Source organism: Pogona vitticeps, chromosome 11, assembly GCF_051106095.1.
Source record: "Pogona vitticeps strain Pit_001003342236 chromosome 11, PviZW2.1, whole genome shotgun sequence".
NCBI lineage: Eukaryota > Metazoa > Chordata > Lepidosauria > Squamata > Agamidae > Pogona > Pogona vitticeps.
The window spans coordinates 133950-158143 of NC_135793.1; the positions used below are offsets into that span (position 1 = coordinate 133950).

General features: G+C 54.2%; 1 protein-coding gene across 1 annotated transcript; it reads right to left on the minus strand.

Moving 5' to 3' along the window:
• Positions 1-127: 127 nt before the first annotated feature.
• NALF2 (NALCN channel auxiliary factor 2) lies at positions 128-24077 on the minus strand. The gene is made up of 3 exons (XM_072981142.2): positions 23178-24077; positions 9401-9572; positions 128-7825 (listed from the first exon to the last, which is right to left on the minus strand). The coding sequence occupies exons 1-3, from the start codon at positions 24075-24077 to the stop codon at positions 7380-7382; spliced, it is 1518 nt and encodes a 505-aa protein (XP_072837243.2). The 3' UTR covers positions 128-7379.
• Positions 24078-24194: the final 117 nt, after the last annotated feature.

The following is a 24194-nucleotide window of genomic DNA, read 5'->3' on the forward strand; positions in this document are numbered from 1 at the left end:
TTCTCAGCCAGGTTGCTCTGGAGGTGTATGAGAGAGAAGGCAGCCCCTCAGTCAGCCCCACGGCTGGCCCGGCCCCTTAGGAAGGCTCCTTGTCAGCTTGGGTGAAAGAAGCACACCGGAGGGGAAGTTATCATCAATTCTTAACATTTTATTTCTTTACTGGGTTAAACAAGGAGCAGAGAAAACCCCGATCCAAAATACAAGAGAACTGAAAGCGTTACAGGTACAGAGACTATTGAAAACACAGAGAGTAGGATAATAGTTTAATACAACTGAATTATAGCGTGGTTTTGTTTGTTGGTCGTTGGTGTTTCTCCTCCTCCCGCCCCCAAACCATTTTGGAAAATAAATGTAATAGGAACTAGTGCAAAAAAGTTCTAAACATGAAGCACAGTGTATAAAATGGCATAAGAAAACTGTCCCTCCCCCCTGCGGCTCAGGACACACTCACTTCCTCTGCTCCGAGGAGCGCGGAGGAGTTGAGAGAGGAAACAGAAGGGAGGGGGACGGAGAAAAAAGGGCGAGGAAGCCGGCAAGGGAGAGAAACAGGGTCTCCAAGCTTGACTTCAGCTCTCGGTCTTTCGGGTTTCCCATCTCACCGGAACAGTTCGGAGCTCGGCAGCCGCCGCTCCCCTGCAACCCCCGCCGGGGCGAGGCACCTGCGCCGGAGAAGGGCTCCGCCTGTCCGTGGCCCTCCTGAACCAGATCCGCACCCCGCCGCCGCCGCCGCCGCCCGGCCGCCCCCTTCTCCGCAGGTCTCTTCAGAGGGATCCATCGGTGGCACCACGTGAAGAAGGCATCAGAAAACCACCCTGGGCGTGACCTCCCCCCCCCCCCGCCCCTTCCAAAAATTCAATGGGAGCCTCCCCCGCCCCTCCTCCTTGCCATGGGAAGGGACTCCCTGCCCCCCCCTTTCCGCCGCCGGCCTTGGAGCCTTTTTTTTTCGACAGGGGTGGCGTTGCGGGCCAGGAAGGCCGAGCGCCCCCCCCCCCCCAGGAGTAAGGGAGAGCCGACGCGTTTCCAAGTCCTATGCCAGGGATTTGTTAAGAAGTCACCGCGAGGCCCGGCGTGTGTGTGTGTGTTGATTTTTATGGGGAGGAGGGTGCACGTGCACGTTGGACTGGGCTAAGTCTGCTTCTCTCCCTTGCTGTCCTGATAAGAATGGTCTGCCAGCCGCCATCACGGACACCGCTTCTCTCTCTCTCTCTCTCTCACTCTCTCTCTCTCTCACACACACACACAGACAGAGCGAGGGCTTTGGAAAAACTAGACGCAGCGCCGTAGGGAAACCCAGCCTGGATTGGGGCCCAGGGAGCTGGTCTCTTTCCCCGGAAGGTGCGTGGCCCCGCAGCTCTCGGCGGATCGGGCTAGAAGAGGAACGGAGCCCCCCCCCGCCTCCCCAGGGCCCGAACCAGCCTTGAAAGGCACTCACTTTCGCCTTCAGAAGGCGGGGGCGGGGAGAAGGACTCTCAAGCAAAGAGCATCAGCCGCACAACAAGGCTGGGAAGGGCGCGGCGCCGGGGTCGGTTTGGCCAAGGCGGCCCCACAGGAAGGGCCGCCCGCGAGTGAGCAAGCAAAGAAGGAAGGAAGGAAGGGGCGGTCGACCTCCTTTCTGCCCTGTGCGAAGCTGATCAGGAGCGCACACACTCCTTTCCACCGATCCTATTTAAATGTAAACCCAACCTAACCAATCCAGGTACGATAAAGACAGACAGCCCTTGTCGCTCCTGCTTGTCTCCCTTGGCGGGGGCGGGGGCGGGGGGGGCGACTTGATCCTTCCCGACCACGTTACCGGCCTTACTATTGAGGAGCCCAGCGGGAATGCCCCCCCCATTCTTGTCTAGGACTCCAAGATCAAGGGGCTACTTCAGCCCTCCCCTCCCCCGCTTTGTGGGTGTGTCGGTGTGTGAAAGAGAAAGAGAGCTGGCTCGAGTGGGTGGTCGTCCGGCTCTCCACACCAGGGCTGTGGGAGAGGGCCCGATTCTGGCGGTGCTCTAGGGAGGAAAGGTGGGACCTCTGGATGCTAGCTGTGGTTACAGGCAGGGAAAAATGGCCATTGTTGCCAGTGTTGGAGGTTGCCTCTCTCTCTGTGTGTGTGTGTGTGTGTGTGTGTGTGTGTGTGTGTGTGTGTGTGTGTGTGTGTGTGTGTGTGTGTGTGTGTGTGTGTGTGTGTGTGTGTGTGTGTGTGTGTGTGTGTGTGTGTGTGTGTGTGTGTGTGTGTGTGTGTGTGTGTGTGTGTTGGAGGGGGCAGTGCGATGCCTGAGTTGGCCTTGGTGAGGTCCTCTTTGAGAAGAGGGCCACGGGGCTTCTTGGGGCTTCTTCTGTCTTTTGCTCGCCTGCAAAAGGCAGCTCAAAAAGGGGATGGGAGGCAACTCACAACAGTAAGGCTGAATGAAAGGAGGAGGAAAACACACATAGCAAATTCAGTTATGAAAACATTTACAATATGGACATAGTTTGAAACACGCTAATAAAGAAAATCCCACGCCCGCTTAATGAAAAGCTGCCCCCCTCCCCAACTACAAGAAGGGTCTATTGCCAAGGGGAAGAAACCCTGAAGAGCCGTCCGTACCTTTGTCCACAGAATGACACCCGAGAAGGGCGCCTTCCATTCTTTCTTGGAAAAGGAATTCCACCACCTGGGAGCAGCCACCCAGAAGGCCCTCTCTCAGACCCCCACACCTGAGACAGGGCCCAGGACAGGCGGGCAAAAGCAGACTGGCCTACACTCCGCCACAGCATACGGGGCCTTCAGACGATGGCCTGTCCCAAAGTGGTGGCTCTGGGAAGATGGTGAAGAAGGACCACCACCAGTCTGTCTCTCCGGCCTCTTTTTGGCCGCCCGTTTACTTCCAGGGCCAAAGACCTTGTCGGCTTGGCTTTGCCACATCTATCCATTCCTTGCAGAAAAGCGATGAACATGTCTGTCCATCAGTGTTGGGCTATTCCCATCTGACTATGGGAAAGTGGGATGGTAAACCGCTAAAGAAAAGGGAAAAAAGCGAGACTTTCATTTCAAAGCAGGAGAAAAAAGTGGAGAGGCTTCAGCTCCTGACCAGTAACCCTTTGCTCAGCTGAAGACGTCAGCTTTGCAACTTCCTTCCCCAAAAGGCAAGGGGTGCTCGACTCATTCTTCTCTCAGTGGGTCTTTTGAGAAGCAGGCTGCAGTTACTCTGGTGGGCGTGGATGGGGGTTCTTTTGTAGCTGCCGCTCAAAGAGAATGATCTTTTCCCCATTGTTTAGAAAGACAGAGTCTAGAATAAGAGAGAACACAGAGAGTGCCACCTAACTGCCCAGGCTCAATTGCTTATCTCCAAAATTTCATGGGCCCCACACTGTATCTGGGGGAACAACATGCTGTGGCTTCTATAGTCACCCATAAAGCCTGCGCTGCCTCTCGTCATCCCTATAATCCAAAGGGTTTAACTGCCCCTTTTTGAGTCTGCTGCAATTCCCTTTCGACTGGAGCCCCTTTTTAACAAGCTTCCTTCTAAGTGAGTTCAAAAAGCCACAAGCCAGTTTCCTTTTTGAACTCTGGGGGAGGGGAGGGGGTCTCTGCTCCCAGGACAGCTCCATGCAAGACCCCAGGCCTTCCTGTCTCTCTGGAGCCATCTTTGCTGGGCCAATGAGCCCACATGCATGCAAAGGCCGACGCACCAGCCCTGAACACGTTGCTTTGGGAAGGAGGGATTGTTCTCACAGCCCCTCGTGGAAGGGGCAATGATTGTGGGAGTTTAGTGTCCCAACAACATGGGTGGCTTTGTCATCTAAGATTGCAAAGCACGGAGATGAGGGGCGGGTGGGGAGCAGATTGCATCCTGGCATTTTCCCTCTGACCCTAACTAGGAACGGCAGCCCATCTCCGTTGCCAACCAAGCATGCAAAGGCAAGGCTCAGAGGCTGAAGCCCGCCACCGTGGCCTGCTCTTGGCCCACCCAACGTCACAGTGCAGTTGAAATACCAAAATGCTGCCTTATTCTTTCCATGCATTGTGGAGGAGGGATGCAAAAATGAGCCAGGAATGGGGCCGTCTCTTCTGTCTGACAACAATTCCCTCCCCCCCCCCGCCGTGGCCCAAGGCAAAATATGGTGTCTGGCATGCAACAAAGTTTGCCAGGCCCCTAAACACCTACAACAGGGTGGACTTCCAAGCACCAGTAGCAAAAACACTTGCTTCTGGCCCTGGCCTTAGTGGGAGGAGCCAGAAGAGGAGGCAGTGGTCCAGGCCTCCCTCTCGGGCAAGGGTTCCCCCCCCACTCCCCCGCAGCCCCTTTTAGCGCCTGGCCGGGGGGGGGGAGGAGGAGTGGCCCTTATCTTGGCCCTGGAAAGCTGGTCCCACAACCACCAAAACACGGGGTTGAAGCAGTCTGATTTACGATACCATCCCCATCATCCTCATCCTCAGTAGGAGCAGCAAGAACATTGTTCCACAGAACAACAAGGGAGGTGAAAGAGAAACAGAGATGGAGTGGGGTGGTGGTGGGGTGGGCATCAGAGGGAGAACAGGAGGAGGGTCCGGTTTGGAGGAGGCGGACAGAGCTGGCCTGCGCCTGATGCCCCACTCAGTTTGTCATGTGGCATAGGGTGCTGGGGCTGTGACAAAAGACGGCACGGCCTTCCTTTCACCTTCAGGGGCTTTGGTGACACACCTGGGACCAGGGAGCCCTCGAGGTTCAGCTCCCAGGCCCTGCCCTATTCTTTCCATGCATTGTGGAGGAGGGATGCAAAAATGAGCTTCTCTGATGTGCTAAAGGCTCTCCGGGCCCAGGAGCCACACGTGTCCTGTGCCTTGCTGGTTGGGTTAACGGGCTGGGAAGGAATGATTGTGCCACTTTTGGTGGAACCAGTTCCCACATTTCTGGTTGACCACGAAAGACCCCAACCAACAAGCCTGTGAATTTGTTCCTGGTTCTAAACACCATTACAAACCTTGGTAGCCAATGGCAAAGGATGCCTTCAGAGAGAAAGTAATACGTTTACAGATCTGGAATAAGCCTCACTACCCAGGGGACATAAGGCGGGGAAACACACACATCCACTTTCCACCGGACCCTGCAGGAGAAAAGGCCAGGAGGCCTGTGAAGTTCTGCTGGGTGTCCCTGAAGGTGCTTCTCTTCTCAGGTAGCCGGGAGCCTTGGCCTGCTTGGGGTGCCTTTGGGGGCAGGGGCCTCGTTCAGGCAGAACAGCCCGGCTCAAACACCACGGTTGCTTCTCGACAAGGGGATGGGTCCCCCCCCCCTGGCAGTTCTTCCTTACATGGAGCATCGACATAGAAAATGACCCCCCCCCGACGCACACTGCCTACCGATAGAGGAGCTGAGGACAAATTCCCCAGAACAAAAGGGCCCTGGGAAGGGGAGGAGGGCGACTCTGACCGACCTATTCTGAGAAAAGGACTGTGCCTTCTTGACCCCCCCCTTGGAGGGAAGCTTTGTGGCCGAAGTGGTGGTGCCTAAGCTTGGGTTTGAGGAGGGCCCCTTTGCATTTCCACATGCGTGTGAGAGGTTCCCTTCTGGGGTTATCTCAGGCTTCCTTGTGTGGGTTTGTTCAAGGTATTAGCCCTCGGCCGCATCCAGGATGCAGATAAGACAGGTGAGTGGCTCTCCTGGCACCCCTCTCCCCACTGTCCTCACTATCTGCGAGGCAGGAAATGGGCAGGGAGGCACCGAGCCAGAGAATAAATTCCCTGGACCAGATGCTTGTCCTCAGTCTTCTTTCAAAGAACTCCTGCCACACTGGGGCATTTTGGGGGGGGGGGCAGGAGGAGGAAAAGCTGGCTGCTCCGGAAAGCCCCCCCCGCCTTCTGCCTCCTCCATGGCATTCCCATGGGATGGACCGTGACTCGATGGCCGGTTCAGGCCTGGATTCCTGACCGAGCAGGGGCTGCAGGAGGAGGGACCCTGCTCTCCGTCTGGGCCACTAGCCCTGGGCCAGAAGGACGGAGGAGACTCTCTTCCTGCCTCTGCCCAGACGTGGGGCTCCCCTAATCAGGGCTTCTTCCTCCTGGAGCCGAGGGCTCCTCTGGGCCTGGGTTTGTTGGGGGGGGGGAGTCCTTGGCTCCTTCCTTCCCAGACTCTGGGCAATCTTGAAATGGACCTGGAACACTGCAGTGGGCTACTGAGGAAATTAACAGGAAGCAGCTAGGAACACGCCACACACACTCGCTCACACGCACACACAGAGCCTGCCTTGGAGAAAGAAGCCACATGTCCAGAGAATGAGGGACACTTTGGAAGGAAATCTCCTGGTGTGATTCTCCCCCCCCCCCCATGAGTGACACATTATGGGCCAAACCGGATACCGCATCAAATACTTTCCTGCAGTTTTTGTGCGTGGTTTTTTTAAAAACGCAGCTGGCTGCTGCTGAGCTTGGACAGGGTAGGGGAAGAGCAGCAGGACTGCCAGCAAATGTTTGGAAGGGGGTTTAACTCTGATTTAAAAACAAATCAACCCTACACTTGCGTGAAACTGCTACTTGCATTAGAGGCGGATTTCGCTCAAGGGCCAAAGAGGCCCCGGGAGTCGACAGGGACCCCACGCAGGCGAGGGAGCCCCGCGGAACAAGACAGGACCTGCTCTTCTTCACAGGACGGATGTCCTGGGCTTCGGAGGGATGAGGCAGCCATTCCTTCAGGAACCAAGCCCTCTGGCAGCTCTGGATTGCAACCCCCGGGCCACCCAGCCACCATGGAACCTAGCGTGACCCACCAGAGAATGGAGAGGTGGCCTCACAGGTTGCCACCGGTTATCCTCAGGAGGAAGGGAGGTAAGGTACGGGGCCTTCAACATCAGGGTGGGTGGGTGCTGCACCATCAGGACTGGCTGGAAGAATGGGAAAAGACCCCTCCTCAGCCTGGTCTCTTCCCCCGAGGGCAGGTTTCACCCAAGTTGGTGCAGAGAACCAGCGCTTCCCCACAGGACCCCAACTTACACATCTCAAAAGCAAGAGAACCAGCGCTTTCCTCTTGCCGACCGACCGACCGACCGACCGACGGGCATTCTCCGGGCCCCTGCCTTTCCCTGAAGGCCAGGCCACCTCCCGTGATCGCAGCTTCCCTTTCGTACCCCTTTATGAGCCTCTGCCGGGCTGCCAGCCCATTGGCGCCAGGCCTGTTGCGGACCGAGCCCTTCTCCAGGCTGAGTCCCCGCAGCCCTGTGTGTGTGTGTGTCAGGGACTCTTCGTCACAGGGAGGCCCCTGTGAGGAGCCACTCTGGCGGGTGGGGGCTCCATGCTGGGGTGGGTAGGTGTGCATTACCCCCAGCCCAGGCCTCTCACTGGAGGTATATAGCATGTGCCCCCTCCCTGGATGGGAAAAGAGCAGGCGTCCTGCCGGAAGTTTTCCTTTTCCCCTGCCGGGGTGGAGGGGGGGGGGGGAGAGTCACTCGTCTCTAGGCAGGCTCTCATCCATGGTGGGCAAGGCCTCCAAGCTCAGGCTCCCTCCGGCAGCCACCCCCCCACTGTGGACGCTGGAGAAGGACACCATGGTGTGAAGAAGCATGAGGACCAGAACGCAGAGTCTGATTTTGCTGTTGCCGAGGCGTGACCCTGCAGAGACCGGCAGCAAAGAGGGGTGAGGGTGATGGTACTGGTGGTGGGGGTGGGGGTAGTAGAGGTTGTAGTGCTGCTGCTGCTGCTGCTGGTGGTGGTGGTGGTGGTGGCGGTGGTGGTGGCGGCGGGAGTCCTGGGGCTGGGGGTGGAATGACGCTGACTCCGTGGAACTGCTGGATGTGTTGTGGCCACTGCCTTCACTCTGGCGGCTGCAGGAGTCCCAGTGGACCTCACAGCATTTGGCTTCCTGGTCCGGCAGCTGCTCCTCCAGCAACCCTGTGAGAAGACAAGAGCAAGGGGAAGATCCACGGTCTGGTTGGGGTGGGTGGGCTCCTCTGAAGGGCCCCCTCCCTTCCCTGCCTGGCTCGGCCACAAAGCCTCAAGACGTTCAAAACCAGACTCCTCACCTTTCCACCCAAGCCTTCCACATGTTTGCCTATTTGCTGCCATTGCTGCTCATGAGCACTCAGCTTGGCCTTGGCTCTCTACCATCCCTGAACGCTTGCCCATCTTGCACAAATGAAGCCCTTTCTCTCCATCACCTCAAAATAAGATAAAATAAAACAAATGCTTGGGCTCGTGATCTGTCCATTTCCCACCTACCCTAGCCCTAATCCTAACCCGAAGAACGTAAGGCCATCTTCTCACTTTCTGCCTTGACTGGCCTGCCTCTGGCCCGCCTCGCCTTCACCTCTTGCATTGCTGCTGAGCTCCCTTGGAGGCCCGAGGAGGCCTCTGCTGAAGGAGACCAGCGCTGGCTCCCTTTCAGCCCCCACACCCAACAAAACCCACCCGTACCTGGATTCAGAGCTCCTCTCTCTCTCTCTCTCTCTCTCTCTCTGCCCTGGGAACCCCAAACTGGTTTTTGGATCTTGACCTCCAGCCCCTTGTGCCTTCGCAGGCCTGCTCCCTCACCCAGCAACTCCCCTGGTGGCCCGGTCTCTTCAGAAGTGCCTCCTGCAGTCCCTGCTATGATGACGACTCCCCTCGTCCTTTCTCCATGCCCAGCATCTGTGTGACACTGGACGGACATGGAGGGTCTGACCCCAGTCCCTGCCCAGAACCTCAAATTATGTCTACCTCATCCCACCCCCATATCCAACTCCTTCACCTGTTTCGGGTTCCCAGACTAGAAGCTCCTCAATTGAAAATGCCACCTGTCTTTCTGTGCTTGGTAAAGCACTGCACACATTCACGATGCTATGACCAGCCTCTGGTTCTGTCCTGAGGTGTGATCAGAGAACCAAAGAGAGATGCTGCAGGTGGCAACCCAGTGAGGCACCGGCTAGGCACGCTCAGTCCCCCAAACAGCAGATTTACACACACAAGAGTTCCTCTTGTGTGTGTAAATACTGAACAGGCCTCTATAAATACACCCTCCTGACATCAGGGGTCTGGGTTCAGGAGCGGCCAGGAGGGAAGCTGGCTTGGAGAACATGCAAAGGCAGCAGTGGTTTGGGTGAAAGCACCTGGCACGGCAGCAGATGGTGAATGTGTGGAGAGGAGGCCAAGATGCAGCTCCGAGGTGGTGCAAGGCATGCGCAGGCATGTAGACACATCCCACACATGCCCCAAGCACACTGACCCCATCTGTGGACAGCCCTGTGTGGCTCCATCCTGGGTCCACCTTCTTGGTCACATGCGGGCAGGAGGTTGGGGGGGGGCGGCTTTCAGGTTGACAGAAGGCTCTCCACAACGGCCAGTAGCCCCGTGCCTGGCACAAGCAGCACCCCCAGGATGCCCAGTTTGGGGGGGGGAGATCCACAAAGCCCTCGGCATCCCAACTGGCAAAGCAAACCTTTCCCATTTCTGTATGACACCCCCCGCCAGCCAGGCCCCCTCCCTGCTCACCTGTGCAGATGAAGCCTGGCAACCCTCCGTAGATCAGGTCGTCATTGTCCGGCAGCACAAAGGGACATCTCGTCTGCACCTCCAGGCAGTATTGCTTGCATGGAACCCGGTGTTGGCACTGCAGTTGTGTCACATTGAAATACTCAGAGCACAGCCAAGCCTTGTAGACAGCCTGCCAGGAGGGAGGGAGGGAGGGAGAGGGAGGGAGGGAGGGAGAGGGAGAGGAGGGGAAGCCAGGAGAAACAAGAGAGCATAAGCAAGCTTTGGAAGGAACCAAGGCAGGCCAAGCCCAGCCAGAGCAAGGCCTGGTGCGCCTTTGACAGGTCGACAGGGGAGATGGAGAAGACACATGTTTTGAAAAGGAAACAAACGAACAAAGAGAAATCATAAACAAGCACATGTGGTGAACGAAGGACCTCCAACTCTTGCTCTTATTTGTTTTTGAAAGGAGAGGTGTTTGGAGAGTGGTCTGGGCAACTAAGGCCGGCTGGCTGGCGGAGTGGTGGGGCCAGGTTTCACACCTCTGGACCCAGCACAGCCCAGGAAGGCCAGCTTCCTTTTGCTAAAGGGGAAGGGAAGGGACTCGGAGTGATGAGAAGTGGGCAGAGGCAGGCAGGGAACCCCCCCCCACTGCATGCGCCTCATGGGTCTTCCAAAAAGAAGGTTAGCAAGAATCCCAGGGCTCAGTGGCCCCTTCCCCCTTTTCCCGTTTCCCCTCCCTCTCCCTTTCCATTGTTTTTCACTACTTTGTTACCTGCCTTTGTGATACACGTGTATCCTAAATACGCAGGAGATCAGCTGCAAACGCAAATAAGGAGATGGCAAAGAAACACCCCATTGACCGCACCCCACCAAGCTCTGACCCCCAGCAGAGCCTCAGCTGTAGAAATTACTTCACTGCACCCAGAACAAGGCTAACCCAAGTCTCTACAGATAGAGGTCCAGTTTATACCCGAGATTTATACCCTGCCTTTTAGCACCTGCCCTGACAACAAGCCAGCTTAATTTAACAACGTTAAAGAACCAATAATTGACAAACACCTGTTTGAAACACTATCAGTTAAAAAATAAAACTATAGAAGGGGGGCACATTATGACTTGTACAGGAGTAAAAGAAGAAGCTGATAATGAAAAGCAGCAAAGGGATCCCGCATGACTTCAAGGGATCCAGAGCAGGCGCACCAGATCGCCTTCTCAGTAGAAGCTGTTCCTTAAGTGGGGCCACCCCCCCTGGAAAAGACCAGCTGCTCTTTCAGACCCACCTGGTCAACCTGGGCCAGCCAGGTTTTACAGGTGCCCAAACAGCTCAGTGCTTTAAAGCTATTGTTGTTATTGTTACATGTGGTCAGGTCGCCTCCAGCTTAGGGTGACCTTAGGAAGGAGTGGCCTCCTCAGCAGCCCTGCTCAGTTCTTGTAAACTCAAGCCTGGGGGTTCTTTTATGGAGTCAATCCATTTTGTGTTTGGCCTTCCTCTCTTCCTGATGCATTCAACTTTTCCAAGCATTATTGTCATTTTCAGCAAATCTAATCTGCTTCTGGGGATTCTATACCTGGAAAACCCTGTGAGGATTTTCTAGCTGTAAAGCCCCCAGGAGCAGCTTTAGACAATGCTGTGGTATCAAATCCATTCTGACTAGCGGTGTTCCTCCCAGGGCTTCCCAGGTGCAAAATCCTCAGAAGCAATTTCCAGCCCCATTTCCCACCAACATTTTAAACTGAGCCAGGAAACAAGTGAGTATGCAGGACGAGTGACACAGGGTTTCTGTGATGTGATCTGGCTGTTTTGGCACCTCCAACTCCGATGGGCACCAACAGATCCTTCGAAGGTGGCCCATGTGAGCAAAGGGAGCAGATGCCACTCTGGGCGCTGTCTTGGGCAGGTCCTGGTTCAAGGGGGAGCCTTGCTGCTCCGGCCAGGCAGGCCACATGGAGCTGCCCTCAGCCCTGGACGTCCCCTGAGCTGCAGACCTTTGTGTCTTTCTGTACCCAAAAGAAAAACAGACACAAACCTGACATTGGAAATGGCCGCTTAAAATGGAACCCAGCACAGCACCAGGGCAAATAGTTCGGTCTCTGAGTACGTTTTGTCAGTAACCACAAAGCAGCCAGTCTGGAACAAAGCACTTAAAGATAAACAGCTGATCTAATGCTCCAGGTACTAATCGACTCATCACTGCAAGATACACAGTATGTTGCCACACAACAATGGTTTGCTAACGGATAAATCAATGAGAGATTGTTGATGTAATGAGCACTTGTTGATACTTTTTGCATCTCAGTGCCCTCTCATACAATATGACTTGCCCACCTCACCCACCCATCTAAGGATGTGGAACATCATCCTCTGTTACTGAAAGCAATGCTACATCAGTTGGAGTCCATGGCAACTCACAGCAAAGAAAACTCCCTGCAGGTAGATTGAACGGGGAGGGAGAGAGAGGGAGAGAAAGAAAGGGGGAGAAGGTGCAGGTCCCTCCTTCTGCACAAAGGGCCCAGACGGTCTGCCTCCGTCCCTCACAAAGGCACATTCCTCCTGCCTCTTCTGCCACAAAGCGGAGGTGACTCTCCAGAGCATGAGCGAAGAGACCAGCCAAAGACCAAAAGGATCGGGGAGGAACCAAGCATCCCTCCCGCGCCCACTCAACTGGGGCCATCAAAGAGCAGCCACGGGCCAACCCAGGCTCACTTGGTCTGCCGAGGAAGGAAGGAAACTTGGTCAGTTGCCCCTTTGGTTATGACAAGGAGGTCCTTGTTCTGCTGTGACTCCAATCCCATCAGGGGTCAGATGGCCGTCACTCAAACTGAGGACCTTGAAGACTGCCCTGTAAGGATGGAATTAGAGGCTGACATGAATGGTTAACCTAAGCCAAAGAGATGTCACGATTTCCTTTCCTTTCCTTTCCTTTCCTTTCCTTTCCTTTCCTTTCCTTTCCTTTCCTTTCCTTTCCTTTCCTTTCCTTTCCTTTCCTTCCTTCCTTCCTTCCTTCCTTCCTTCCTTCCTACCTACCTACCTACCTACCTACCTACCTACCTACCTACCTACCTACCTACCTACCTACCTACCTACCTACCTACCTACCTACCTACCTACCTACCTACCTACCTACCTACCTACCTACCTACCTACCTACCTACCTAGGCTGGAGCCTGGTCCTGTACGGTGTAGCGGTAGTTATTCTGTGCTGTCAAGTCACATCTCTCTTGGAGGTGCACAATATATCTAGGGGGTGGCCTTGCCAGTTTCACCGCCCTCCTCCAGTGAGTGTCCAGGGCTGAGCAGGAAATCAGACCCAGGTCTTCTAAGTCTTAGTCTGTTACTCTGGGTCCACTACATCCAAAGTGGTTCTTACATCCTTACTAACAAATCCCTGAGAGGAATGTTTTGGCTTGGTGCCAAACTAGCATTTCAGGAGGAGCTGAAAGAAAGACTCAAAAGGAAATCAATTCTGGCAATCAAGGCAATGAAAATCAACAATTTATCTGGGATATATAGTATCAAATGCATGCATACCTACAAACATACATTCAATAGCCACTTCCCTGAGGCATACTTCTATTTGATTCCCTTTACACATGTGGAAGACTGTGACTGTGATATGACTGCCCAGCTGAATTTATGGTTGCACATTTCATGTTGATCTTAGCCTTTGAATTATGTTCCCTCCTTTTGACAGTTGTAGTTATGGAAGTCTGTTACATGTAACTGCAGCATTTCAGCATATTTTTAAAATTCTTTTGATAGTATATTTTTCAGTTTGCAAGAACTGAGCAGGTCTGTTGACCACAGGACTTTCTAGAGGGTGTACATTCATAAGGTGGCCATACATTGGAAGCCACTTGAATGGAAGGCACACAACAACAACAACAACAACAACAACAACAACAACAACAACAACAACAACAACAACAACAACAACAACAACAACAACACCTGACTAAAAAAGAAAACAATGAACATCCTTGGCACAAGGTCTTAACATTTGTTTCATATGCCATGTGTATACGAAATTGTATTTTGGAAGCTGCTGCAGTTGAAGAGCATAAGGTGACTAGACTGGACAGGATTTACCCATGTAACAAGCAAATACTTCTCCTGGTGTGGTGCTGAAGGCAAGTTACTAAGGCTCACATTAACCCAATGAAGAAAAACTTGTGCTGATTGCAATCCAGGGGGGCGTACACTGAGAAGTGGGGAGCAAGGAGCAGCCCAATGGACAAGATGGATTTTCGCCATGAATGCACAAGAGAAAGGAAGGATCAGATATGCCAACCCAGGACAGGCATCACCTGGCTTGACCCTTCCTCTGACATACCCATCAGCTGCTTTCATGCTTGAATTACATGTGTGAAGAATTAGAGGTTCAAACACAGGCTGTGTGTCACCTGGCTTAACCTCTGGTCACCTGGCTTATGAGTGAAGAGGATCTCAGGGTTTTAGTAGAGAGCAAGCTTAAGGAGAGTCAGCCATGACCTGGATATTAGACTCCTGTTGATGGAATTCCTTTTCTTTCCTTGTTTGTTTGCTTGCTTGCTTTTGCATTACACTACTGACTCACACTTAGTTTGTGGTCTCCAGAGACCCTCAGGTCCTTTTCATATGTACTACTGTGTCCCTGTAGTGGGAGGAAGGCAGGCTACAAATAAGACAAATAAAATAATCAGATAAATAAATACCGCAAAGCCAATTGTCACCCACATCATATTTGTGTGTCTCTAGTTTCTCCTGCCTAAATGAAGAACTTTACATGTTTCTCCTTTGAAACTCATGTTGTGAGCTTCGGCTCAGTTCCCCAGTCTATTTAGGTCGTCTTGAATCCTGATTCTGTCACTTGGAGTATTAGCTACCCCTCCCAGTTTGGTGTCACCTGCAAATTTGATTAGCATCTCCTCCACGCTCCCACTCAGGCCACTTACAACACTATGGAGCTGTCCTGGGGCCAGGTCCTAACCCTGTGGCACCCCAATGGTCACTTCTCTCCAGAATAACAAGGACCCCTTGCTGAGTAAGTCCACCCCAGCTGGCTCCAGCACAGGAGCATCGTCTCAAACATGCCAGAGAAGCCAGGGAGTTGAGTAATGGGGAGGTACAAAAGTGCCCTCAGCTTTCCCTCTGCTTGTCCCTTGTCCTCAAGCCAAGGTGAGAAGGGAGGCAATCTGCCCAAACTGGAGAGTTCACCTGGGATTTCCCCAAAGGCTGGGAAAATCCCTTCTTCATGCTGTCCTCGTCTTCCTCCTCCTCCTCCTCCCTGGCACACAGAGCCACAGCACAGCTGCAGGAGGAGAGGTCAGGAGGAACCCAACATCCTGGCTGGTTTCCATGGCAACCAGAAGTACCAAGAGACACTCAGGCCAGGGCTGCAATCAAGCAAGTGGAAGCGGGGGGGTGGGTGGGTGGAGTGGGAGGGGAGGGAGAGACAGAAACCCCCTCTCCTTCCCCCCCCCCACTGGAAGGAAAACCTCTGCATCTGCAGCCATTTCCACAGAGGCAGCCCTGTTTGACTGCTTCAGCATCCATATATATATAAACCACAGAAGCCTCTGGGCTGCAAGGTCAGAAGACCAGCCATCATAAGATCAAATCCACGTGAGATCCTGCCGCTTGTCCAAGCTCCTGCCAACCTACCAGTTTGAAAGCATGTAAAAATGCGTGTAGATAAATGGGTACCACCTTGGTGGGAAGGTTCCATGTCTAGTCACGTTGGCCACGCGACCACGGAAACTGTCTTTGGACAATCGCTGGCTCTGCGGTTTGGGGATCAGCACTGCATCTTAGAGTCAGACATGACTGGACTAAATGTCAAGGGGGGGGGACCCGGAAAACCATTCCTTTCCTGAAAGTTAAGGTGGATCTTCTTCCATGTCAGAGAGGGAAAAAGTAGCTAGAAACTCCAGAAGCATTTTGCATGAATTTGTGACTGGGTGCCCTCTCACTTGCTGAGTGAAATTAGGCATGGCATCCTCTATTCCAGGGCAGCTGCTGCCCCAAATGGGAGCCTGGTTTTCCCAGAAGGGTTGACAGCCTGGCCATTTGCTTAATAAGAACGATGGAAACAACTTCACGGGCTGCCACATCCGTTTCTAACTCATCATGTGCATTACTCACAGTTTTCTCTGGGATAAATTACAGCTGCCTCCTAATTTAGGAATCCACCGAGTGAAATTTCCTGTTTCTGTCAGCAAGCGCTATGCCTGTCGGAGTTGGCATATCGGCAGCAAAAGCGGGTGGGGTGGGGTGGGTGTCTCCTGGCTTGAAAGACTGCTCTAGCGGCTTATCTTCAGAGCAGCCGGGCAAATCATTGGCCACTAACCTAAGACAAGGAGGGTCTTTCCATGAGGAAGTTGTCATGCTGTAGCCAATGCCTCATAAATGTTTTTTGGGAAGAGGAATATGCACGAAGGAAACAGAAATGTCTCTGTGGACTTGGGTGAGCAAGCTTCCATGTGCCTTGAGAAATGGTTGCAACCTTTTCAGAAAGACCATCAGCAGCGAAAGGGAGAGGCAAGTGCTCTCCTCCCTCATTCTAGTTCTACCTCTGCCTGCCCTGACCCCAAAAATCCATCCAGAAGAACGCATTGTGCTCAATACCCGAAGCACCTCGAACAACAAGTTTGCAAATGCACAGCTAGATGTTTCACTGATCCTGCTTAAGTTCTGCTGCTGTTTATAGAACGCATCTGATGAAATCTGGAAACAGCAGCCTGGGAGAGTCCTTCAAAGGGATTCAGGGCCTTGGTGCACAGGAGATGCCTCTGCCTAGCTGTCTGGGCACACAGCTTGCAAATAATGGCCAAAACATAAGTTTCACAAACCACAAAGACAGCCAAGTTATTCCCTGCCCAGATTACTCCAGATACACCATTAACATGCTTCCACCTGACCTCTGGGCCAGCGATTCCTCTCCAGTCATACTGCAATCCCTGCTTCTTGTCCATTGGCATCACACCAGCCACAAAGAGCGCCACTCAAAGGCTTCTCCTCTGGGCAGCCTCTGGGGCTAGGCTGAGCCAGGCAGCCTCGTGGGTTCTGTGCCTCTCAGCTCCCGAGAGGGCTGGGCCAGCGGGGTGAGGACCTCTAGCGTTCCACGTGTGCCATGGCATCTGCCCGGGAAAGTCTTAGGTTCACCTGGAAAGGGACTGGGTGGAGGTGGGGACCACATGGGGGGGGGGGAGAAGGAGGAGGCATGGAGTGGGACTGGCAGACCAGTAGGGATGGCTGACTTGATCAAGCTCCCATTCTCATCATTCTTTTTCCTTTGAGATGTTCTTTCCCCTCCAGAGTGATACTTTCCTTCTTCTGCTAATATGGAACTTGTATACACTGTCCATTTAAAACTTCACCCATGCATTCATGCTCCCCATACACATGTATAAAGTTTACCCATGGTTGAGTGTTGCTTTCGAGTTAATGTGCTAATTTATTGAATATTTCATCTTGGGTGCCTTTTCCACATCAGACACATTGTGTCACATGCATGGATTTTGCATCTACTTTTTTTTCTCAGTGGCACACCTTTTTCAGTGTTCCAAACCTTTCTCCTGCCTGGGTCAAAATTAATAGATTTTCTGGATTTTCCTCATAAATCACCAGAACCCTAAAGACCACTTTGGGGTCCTCGGGCTTGGCTGCCTGCTCCTGTGGCAGATTTCAGTGCCATGGGTCGAAGCCACTGAAGGCCTGTCCTCCTTGTTTGGCCTCTGCCCATTCCGCACTGCCCACTGCAACAAGGAAAGATGGTTTTCAGTGGAAACCAGAGGGGCCCCCAGGCTGGCCTCTCCCTAGAGAGAGCTTCCCCACCAAGACCCATCGCCCAGCTCCTGGCGCTGCCACCCCTGCCCTTAGAGACGATCAAAGACGCCTGCTCCTGCCTGTCCTTCCCCTTCCCGTCGTCTCCTTCAGGTTGCACTTCTTCTGCTTACATTTCTAAAAATGCAAACTCCTTTGATCAGCTGATCCCTTTCTAGCTCCCTTTGTCTTCTCCCACCTGCCCTATTTGTCAAAACTCAAGTAAGCCATGCTTTGATCTTTATTTTAAGGACGGGCTGCTATGCGTAAGCTATGCGGGTAAAGCTTATGATGTGAGCCCAACACGATCATACTGCAAATTTACTTTCCAGAAGTTTAGTTAAAATTATTTTAATTTCATTTCACAATTGGCTCTTGTTGAGAGCATTTTTTCTTTTTTTAAAAAAATCTTCTACCCAATGAAATCTAATTAATATGTCATGTAGCTACAAAATGAAGATACCAGTAGTGTCTGAAGACTTGTAACATTTGGCATCGTTTCTCACTTTAAGCTTTTGTAGGCATGAAGAGGGGGCTGAATCTGGCTGGAAAAGGGTGAGGGTTCAGCCCCTGAAGTCCAGGGAAAGGCCTGCCTTTCGCGCAGCAGCTGCAGATCGGGGCTGGCCAGGGGCTCCCCTGCCATCTTTCATGCACCTGATTTCGCCTGCCTTCTCCCCTGCAAGTGGGGCCCAGAGTGGCTAATGATAAAAGGAATAGACAAATACAGGGAAAGAATTCAAACAACTTCAAAAGCCATGACATATTTCCCCCCTTAAAGGCAGCCACGTGGGTTTTAAATGCCCTTTGCAACCATCCAGCTCACTGATATTAAGTCTTGCCTGAATAATAACTGATTTTATTGCTGTTTTGTTCATATGTGTATTTAATTCCACCGTACCATCAAAAGGCATGCAAATTTACAGAGAATCCATTTTCATGACCAATAAGATTGGGGAAAAGGGCAACAGCAGCATCACAATCGTTTTAAAACAGGCAGTGCTTTAAAAGGCACTTTCAGGCCTTGTCCTTTCTATGAGGGGCAGCTTCCATCTCAATGTCTAGGGGATTGTGAGTGTGTGTGTGTGTGTGTGTGTGTGTGTGTGTGTGTGTGTGAGAGAGAGAGAGAGAGAGAGAGAGAGAGAGCAAGGGCAATCAATATTCGAGAGCATCGTGGGCCTACCCCTCTCAGATCTGTTGCTGCAGCTGCTTCAGGCAAGGCTCTATCAGCTCAGCAGGTGCCACAGTGAAGAACAGAACTGCGGCACACAGGCAGCCACACAACACACCCCAGCCAGGCCAGGGCCAGGAACGGCAGGACTCCATGGGGGCTGGAAGGGAAACCTGGCACGTGGCAGGAGAAGAGGGAACACCAGCCAGCCAGCCACCTGTCAGGACTGCAGGCTCCTTCCCTCCTTCCCTCCCTCCCTCCCTCCCTCCCTCCCTCGCTGCAGCAGGCACAGAGGGACACCCCTCCAACTCTAGCCCCCCTCTCCCGTGTTTTGCTTCCAAGCACCCCTGGGAAAGGAGAAGCAGGCATCCACGGAATATGAAAGCGAGCATTTCTGCAGCACACACATGAACGCAAGCACCCATGCAGTCCGCTCAGGTTTTATGCTTCACAACTAGCAGCCTGCCCTTTCCATGAGAAAACTAGAGATCTCTTTAGTTGCCACCCACCCCCCCAAACTGGCAGGTGTCCCTTCTCATGAGCAAGGGAGGTACCTTGAAGAGTAACTGGAGTTCAGGGATCTAAGCCCTGAGGGACTGCACTGCACGCACATAGGTGCTGTCTGCATCTGGTGACAGCACACAAAGCCTGCTCCTTTTTAAGGCATCCCCCCCCAAGGCCCTCAGGTGTTTTTCCTACAGCCAGCAAAGGGGGCCACCCCCACCCTCGTGCCCTTGAAAACATCTCAGGAGGAAAACATGGCATGAAGTGCTGTCTTTGTTATACATGCATATGTGTGAATTTTGGAGGGGCTGGCAACCTCTTGGAAGGGACTGCTCACACCAAATTCTGGACAAATTTGCACTCACCCAAATGTAAAAGGGCCAGCCAGTTTTATACATTCTTCCTTTGAACTGGCATTTTTTCATATTGTATATGAATCTGAGGACATTACACCCTCTCTTGAGCTGTCAAGTTCTAAAATAACAAAATTCAGAGAAATCTGCATTTTTTGTGCGGCTGACCTTTAGAGTTTGCTTTGCTTAAAGTTTTTGAGCATGCTGTTGCATTTCCATAGCAGAGCAGTGGCTCTGAGTAACATGTTGTGCTGTGGCACTAAGACTTCCACAAGGCAACAGACTGAAATAAAAACCCGAAGTGCGTGCCATTACCTAACACACTAAGAGACACCTGTAATAAAGAGGAAACAACTCTTCCTTCCTCCTCCTGCTACCTCTCTCCCCCCCCTGCAACCACCATGTCTTCCTTATGGGATTCTTGTTTGAAATATGATGGAAAAATAAGGTCTCACTTTTTTTAGTGCCTGAAGCAAAGCAGTTCAGACTGATTCAGCTCTAACTCAGACCGATCTGATATCTGATTCAGAATTTATGGCTCTCAAGCTGCCTGCTTTGGTTCAGGGCTTGGACAGACCTCTCATGCTAGAAGGGTTGTTAGCAGCCCTCTGTTATGACTGGGACTTTTGCCTTAAGCACTAAAGCAATCAGATGCCTTACCTTGGGAGGGTGCAGACAGAGGCGCTGGGTGGGTGGGGCAGCAGGTGACTGGCTGTTCTGCTCAGGCAGCAAAATGCCTTGGGTCAGCCCTATCTGGGAGGAGTCCCTTTGTTTCTCACAAGAACAACCCTACAGAGTCAGATTGGACTGAGAGGTGGCAAGATTTGCATCCAGGCGGTATGGCGGTATGGCCGCTTTCCCCCACGCCCTGCCTGCCCTGTCACATCACTTGAGAGAGCCGGTGGATGTTTCCTGCAAATTTTCATATGTTTCTTTTCTCTCTGTCTGCAAGCCTCCAAGTTCTTTCACTGACTGATGCTGTTGAAGAAACTATCCATCCATGTGTGCGCACACACGCATGCCTGCACTCTCACCCACATGCTGGGAAGAGTTCTGCTATGAAACCATCCAGCTGTTCCTCATTTCCTTGTTCTTGCATTTCCCCCCTTTAATTTTCTCATTAAAATAATGTTACTAGTGAAGGAGAAAAGATTAGCACCCTGCATGTCTCCTGAAGGAAAGACATTCCCTGAGATACAGAGGCTGTTGTTGTTTTTAAGCCAGCCCCATCAGCCGTTCTGAGTTCCAAGCCCATCTTGGGAGCTAGAAAAGGGCACCTGCCCACTGCGTCCACAGACGTCTGTGGAGGCGTTCAGGACACGGGGTGCCTGATGTGTTTGGCTTCTTCCTCTGGCTCATTCTTGCCACAACCCCGAGTGCATCTTTTAGGAAAGGGTCTCAGAATCAGGGAGGCCAGATGGAGGTCCTCCTCTCTCAAAGATTTCAGACCTAAATCCAAGACAAGATGTGGGGCTCGAGAGGCCACACAGGCTGGGAGAGAGGATGGAACTGCTTCAGCTCAGGGGCTTCCACCCATCCACCCAGGCTGTTTTACCTACAGAGCACAGATGTACTAGGAGTTTTCGAAGGCTTAAGCTCATCCCCACCGGGCAGAGAGCTTGACCCTTTCCCACAAGTGAAGGGTGCTTATTTTCAGCAGCACTAAACTATTGCACTAAACTATTTTTTTACTTCCATAGCCACAACAATGCTCCACTTTAAGTGAGTTAAAACAATGAACCTGTGTGAGCTGGGAGTGTCATCCTCTTTTACCTTTGCTTGGCTCTGACAGGGTGGAAAGCAGGTCATGTGCTCCCGACCAATCCTTTGGTGATGTGCAGTGGATCGACAAGGATTCCCAGCTCCCAAGAATTTAACAACTGCAGAAAACCGTTTCCTCCAAAAACTGTGGAGGACAACAGGAACCTAATGGTCTCATCCATGGGATCCAGTTGTGATCCTGTTACTGAAAATTGTTTTCTGGCTGAGTGAGTTGCGTCCTAATTTTCAGCCACTCTGTTGTGCTTTGTGTCACTCTGAGGACCTCACAGCGCTGGGGAAAACAAAGCAGCTCCAGCAAGGGTTTGGGAAGGGCTCAGCAACCAGGAGATACACACAACTCTCAGTGGAGCCCCTCCTAAGACTGTGAGATCTGGAGTCTAAATGGCCCTGAATGGCCCCAAGACACTGTTCAGATTTATGGGGCAGGGATGCTATGGCATCCGGACAGGAACAGCCAAGAGGGGTATGTTTACCCCCCGCGTCGTGTCCCCATCTGCGTTCTCAATGAAAACCACTTCCTGTGCCAATGGGAGTTTCCCCCTCTATGTTGACTGCTGTGCTTAGGGTCAGGATCCGAGGTGGGGAAGGGAGCGAAACCTTCCCCTCTTCTCCCTGCAATCTACTGTAATACCAGTGAACATCAGCCTCCACCCCCCACCCCACCGCCACCTATTAAAACCATGCGCTCCTCCGCAGGCTACACTCTCCATGTGCATAAAGCAGTTTCAGTGGCTTCCCAACTGGGGAGCCGCCCACACCCAGCCCAAGGCAGTCCTCACAGCCACATTTGAATGGAGAAGTGGACAAACAACTATTCAAAGAAAAAGAAAGGGGGAAAAAACCCCAGCTCCGTAGCACATTAAGAATGCCTCAAACGCCCTGTCATAATTATTTCATTGTTACACTTGAGTAGATCCATGGCCACTGAGGCAGCTTCACAGCCCTGACGAATGTGCTTTTCATTGGGTGGTTCTTGCTCCTGTGGTTGTCTAGCTTTTCTGAACCGGCAGGTTTTCAAGGCCGCCTTCTTGAGGTGGGCAGAGCACAGGCGCCCTTCCAGTGCAGGGCCAGTCGAGGTGCTCCTTTGAGGCCTGGTTCGTTGCAGCTCGTCCTGGTCCAGAGCCACCCTGGCTTCCCTGGGGCTTCCCTGGGGCTCTGTCCCTAAGCCACAGCAGCAAGGGGTGGGGTGGGGAGGGAGACGGCCGGGCCCGTTCTCTGGCCCCTGGCTCCCAAAGCAGCAGGACAGGTGCGCTGACAGTGACCCTCCCTATTTTGACCCCTGTCCAGCTCCCTGCAGGAGAGGCCACCCTGAGGGCCAACCGCCTGCCTCCACAGGAGCAGGAACCCGGCGGAAAACTCATCCAGGTGGCAGACGGTGCCACGCCACATTGCCTGTGCCGCACCACAGATGGCTCAGGTGTGCCCCCATCATCTCCTCGACACAGGAAACTCCAGTAGACAGCAGTGCCAGAGTTCCCACACACAAAATCATACATAAGATAAAATAAAACCAATAAAGAAATTGCTGGAGTTTGGGGAAGCCTTGGGAGAGAATGGCTTGCACAATGGAAGAGGCCCAAAGGAACACACAGCAGGGCAGAAGGGGCCTTGAGAAGACAGAGCCTCCCAGCACGCCTGGCACCCCCTCTGCTCCGCTGTGCTCACCCCTCTCCCCCGGCCAGCCCCTTTGGTCTCAAAGCCCATGCTCCTGGCCTGTGGTGGTGGTGGTGATGATGATGGTAGGGTTGCCCTCCCTGCCAGGGAGCCAGATCCTGGCATGTCAGAGAACGAAGTGGCCCCTGACTCACCCACGCCGACCGACCATCCATCCAGAGAAGGTCTTAGGTGGCCCGGCCTCTCTCGGCTTCCCTCCCTCCTTCCCTCCTCCGGCCTTGCCCACTTGCACGGTAGTGCTGAGTTTGGGCTTCCAGCAGCGTTACCTGGGGCCTCCGGAGGCTAGCTGGACTCCTCCGCGCCCTAGAAGCCAGGCAGGGCAAGACCCGACCGGGGGCGCTGGGCCTGGCGGGCCAGCAGGAGGGTCAAGGCGGCCTCCGTGGGCAAAGAGGCGCCAGGAGAGAGGGGAGCAGGACAGGGCGGGCAGGGGGGCCAGAGAGGGCGGCGGCGGCGGCGGCGGCGGCGGCGGCAGGGGGGCCCTCCGGGAAGGGAAAGGGACGTCCTCCTCCCTACCTTGCAGTCTCCCAGGCAGGACCGGACCGAGTAGTCCTCGGCCTGCAGGTACTTCTCCAGCAGCAGGTCGAACTCCTCGTATTTTTCCTGAGCGTGTTGGTCCAGGCGCTGGTAGGCCTCCAGGCAGCTCCGGCAGGCCTCGCCGTGCTGGGCTCCGGCCGCCGCGGCCAGCGAGTCCCCCAGCAGGTGCGGCAGGCTGCAGTCCAGGCTCTCCGGGCCGGCCATGCCGCGCAGCAGGTCCCAGACCGTGTAGGCCGCGCAGAACGGGAGGCGGAAGCGCCCGAAGTGCTGCGCCAGCGAGTCCAGCTGCGAGGCGGCGGCGGCGGCAGCGGCGGCGGCGGCCGCGCCGGGCCGCAGAGGCACCGAGGCGGGGAAGGCGGCCAGCGGGCCCTGCAGGAGCCGCCGCTTGGTGCAGGCGGCGGCGCTCAGCGGCTCGGGCCACGGCTCCGCGGCGGCCGGGCAGGTGGGCGAGGGCGGCGAGGACGAGGGCGAGGACGAGGGCGAGGACGAGGAGGGCCAGGCGCCGGCCCGAGGGCTCCCGGTGGCGCGGGGCGGTCCCGGCGAGGCGGCCCACGGCTCCGGCGCCGCCAGGCTCCTATCCTTGGCGGGGGGCTTGGCCCCGGCGGCGGCGGCGGCGGCGCAGAGCCACAGGCGGTCGGAGAGGAGGACGGTGAGGAAAAGCAGCGCGGCCAGCGAGCGGCGCCATCGCTGGGCCCGCTCCGGGTCGGCGCACGGCTTGTCCGGCGGGCTGCTCGGCGGCGGCGGCGGCGGCGAGGGCCCGGGAGCGCGCGGGCAGCGGCAGGAGCCGGGTCGCGGGCGGCGGGTCGGGGCTCGTCTTCGCCTCCTCACGGGATCCTCACCATCTTCTGCTCGGGGAGGCATCCACGCGCCGCTGATCATATTTTTCGGGGGCGGCGTGGAGGGGGCCGGGCGCGCGCGGAGGGTGGCGGCGGCGGCGGCGCTTCTGGGCTGGGCGCCTCGCCGTCCCCCCACCCCAAGAATGTCACCTACCTCCTC